Below are 2982 nucleotides of genomic sequence, written 5' to 3' on the forward strand. Positions count from 1 at the left end.
TCAGGAGTTTTGTTATCAAGAAAGGAATGTGAACATCTATTTTGGATATATACAGCAACAATAGAGGCTTCAGCCCAAAAAGAGGTGTGAAGGTTTTGGTCATGCATCATGGCTTTGGCTACTTCTACTATAGTTGCTTTTTTCCTTTCTGCAACCCCATTTTGTTGAGGGTTGTAAGGAACAGTGAACTCCCTCTTAATCCCAACATTATTCCAAAAAAATTTAAAGTTTTCAAAGATGTATTACCCCCCATTATCTGATCGAAGAGTTTTTATACTTCTACTTGAGGTGTTTTCTACTAAAGCTTTGAATTCCTTAAACCTTTTAAGGACTTCATCAAACTCTTTACACTTTAGAAAATATATCCATGTCTTACTAGAGTAATCATCTAATTCCTTGAATAAAAGATTCCCAAGAAGTAGGAAGTCCGTTGAGTGCTAGCATAGTCAACTCCTTGCTATCGAATGTGTGACCAATAGTAGATAATTGGTTTCTTAGTTCCGTTATCCTCATGAAATATGAAGTGATAGTTTCACTTTGGTTCATTTTGATGTGGTGTAGTTGCTGTTTTAGAGCAAGAACCCTGCTAGTATTATTTATCCCAAACATGTTCTCTAGTGTTGAAAACATTAGATAAGCAATATCTAATTTTGAGATAATTGGAACAATGTGATCTTTTACTCCATCCACCAATAGTTTCATAGCTTTATTATTATTTCTTGTCCATAGGAGTTTTTCGTCTTCTTCATCGAGCATGGGTAAGGCCTTTTCCACAAGAGTGTTTAATTCATGTTCCTCTAATGTGAGCATCATTCTAAACTTCCAAGATACAAAATTTGCAGCTCCTTCAAGTCGGTCCTCTAGCCTAACTCCACTCACCATTTTGACGAATATAGAAATCTAGAGATTTTAATGAAGTTTGGTTGTTTCCCTTTAATAAATCTAATCGGATCATTTCTTCAAACTAGATCAATACCAATGTTAAAGTTTGGATCAGATTAGATATGTAAACAGTTTTTTTTTTTAACTTAGTTCTTACTAAATTATATGTCAATAAACTCTTGAATGCAGGTTGCTGCACATATGAAGGGAACACAGCTTAATGCATAATTTATATGAGAGTCTGCTGTATGAGGCAGATCGATAACTAAAAGGCTTGCACTTATAATTACTGTACTTACTTTATTAAACTCGAACTGCACCATATTATATACCTTACGGTATAGGCATGTCAATGGACAGACATGCCTCTACGTACGTGGAGACATGTCGATGAATAGACATGCCTCCACATACGTGGAGACATGCCTCTTCATTGCGATGTCTCTACACCTAAGGTTTGTGCAAGACAACGATATCTTAATCGTTATTTATTCGGTTAATATTCAAACATGATTTCTCTTACCATTTAGTATTTAACGGTTCTTCAAATCGTTAATCATTATTGTTACGTGCAATAACGATTTCCATAATCGTCTTGAAAGAGATTGACTTAAGTCGATATGCACAACGATAAATATATATCGGATTTCTTTATGAGAAAAGTCGATTCATATTGATCAAATGAAATGATCAATATAATCGATACTTATGGATACAATGCTCATATTCTGATTTGTATAGACAGTAATAAATATTCATTATGTATATATATAGATATTCGTATATATAATAATAATGACACTTATTATTATTACATATATTAATATATATATATATATATATATATATATCAACGATAATATGCATTACTTATACATATGAGACTTCTCCAACCGAAGCTATAAAACATCAACAATAAGTAAGCGCACTTATTTAATGGCTCAAGGATTTGATATATGGTAATAAGTTGTAGACAGCTATGTAGCACCATCTACTCCACCTACAAATCAAGCTGAAAAAAAGGCAAGCGAGAACAATTAAAGGCTATGAAAGAAATTCTAAGTGATCTAGCCGAATCCGAATTTGTCGAAGTAATTGCATTGCACATCGACAAAGGATATGCAAGAAAAGCTTCGAAAGACTTATGAAGAAGATGACAAAATAAAGAAGGCTACGCTCCAAACCCACAAGAGACAATTCGAAAGCTTGAAGATGAAGGATGAAGAAAACGTTGCTGCCTATTTTCTCTGTGTGGATGAAATCATAAACACTTTTCGTGATCTTGGAGAAAAAATTGAGGATGATGTTATTGTGCAAAAAGTATTAAGATATCTTCCCATTAGAGTCGATGTGAAAGTTTCCGCCATTGAAGAAATGAAAGATTTAGACACCTTGATGACGGATGAGTTGCATGGCATTCTGCCAGTGTACGAAATGAGGACCGAGAATGGAAGAACATCAAAATTAGAAGCTGCCTTCAAAGATTCAAGAAGGATGAAGAACAAAGGTCTAATATCAAATAAAGGTTCAAGTGACGAGGAAAAAGCTAACTTTATGAAGAAATTTAATAAAGGATCGATCAAGAACAAAAGTAAGTATACTCTTCAATGTTTTAATTGTGGTAATATAAGTCATTTTGTTGGAAGTGAAAGCAATGAAAAGGAAGAAGTATATTATGACAAGAGAAACGACAAAGAAAAGTACACTAAAGAAAAATCCAAGAAGAAGAATTTTTTAATACACGAGAAGAGCCTATATACTCGACAAAGAAATAGCTCATCTAAAAGTGATGAAAGCTTTTTGGAAAGTGAAAGAGAAGAAATTGAGGTTTCATGTTAAATTTTATTCAAATGAGTGAGCATAGTTCGAGGAATAGAACCTTATGTTGCAACTAGGGTTTGGCGTGCATCCCAAAGGGCGGATCCCAAAGCTACAAGTGGGGGAGGCTAGGCCTCCTTTGCAAATTTGTATTAACTGTAAGCGTCCCTCTATCCCATTTTTACTTTTATTGTTTCTTTCCCTTCAGTTGTTCCACACATCGTGGCTTTACTTTGTATTTTCTTGGGTTGTCTCGGATCCCTTAAACATTTATGCAAAACC

General features: G+C 34.1%; 1 protein-coding gene across 1 annotated transcript; it reads left to right on the plus strand.

Annotated features, from left to right (window-relative positions):
* The first annotated feature begins 2001 nt into the window (after positions 1–2001).
* Positions 2002–2721, plus strand: LOC131049868 (uncharacterized). Its single transcript, XM_057983950.2, has one exon. It carries the CDS (start codon positions 2002–2004, stop codon positions 2719–2721), a length of 720 nt encoding a protein of 239 aa, XP_057839933.2.
* Positions 2722–2982: the final 261 nt, after the last annotated feature.

The sequence above is a fragment of the Cryptomeria japonica genome, chromosome 2 (genome assembly GCF_030272615.1).
Source record: "Cryptomeria japonica chromosome 2, Sugi_1.0, whole genome shotgun sequence".
NCBI classification, from domain to species: Eukaryota; Viridiplantae; Streptophyta; class Pinopsida; order Cupressales; family Cupressaceae; genus Cryptomeria; species Cryptomeria japonica.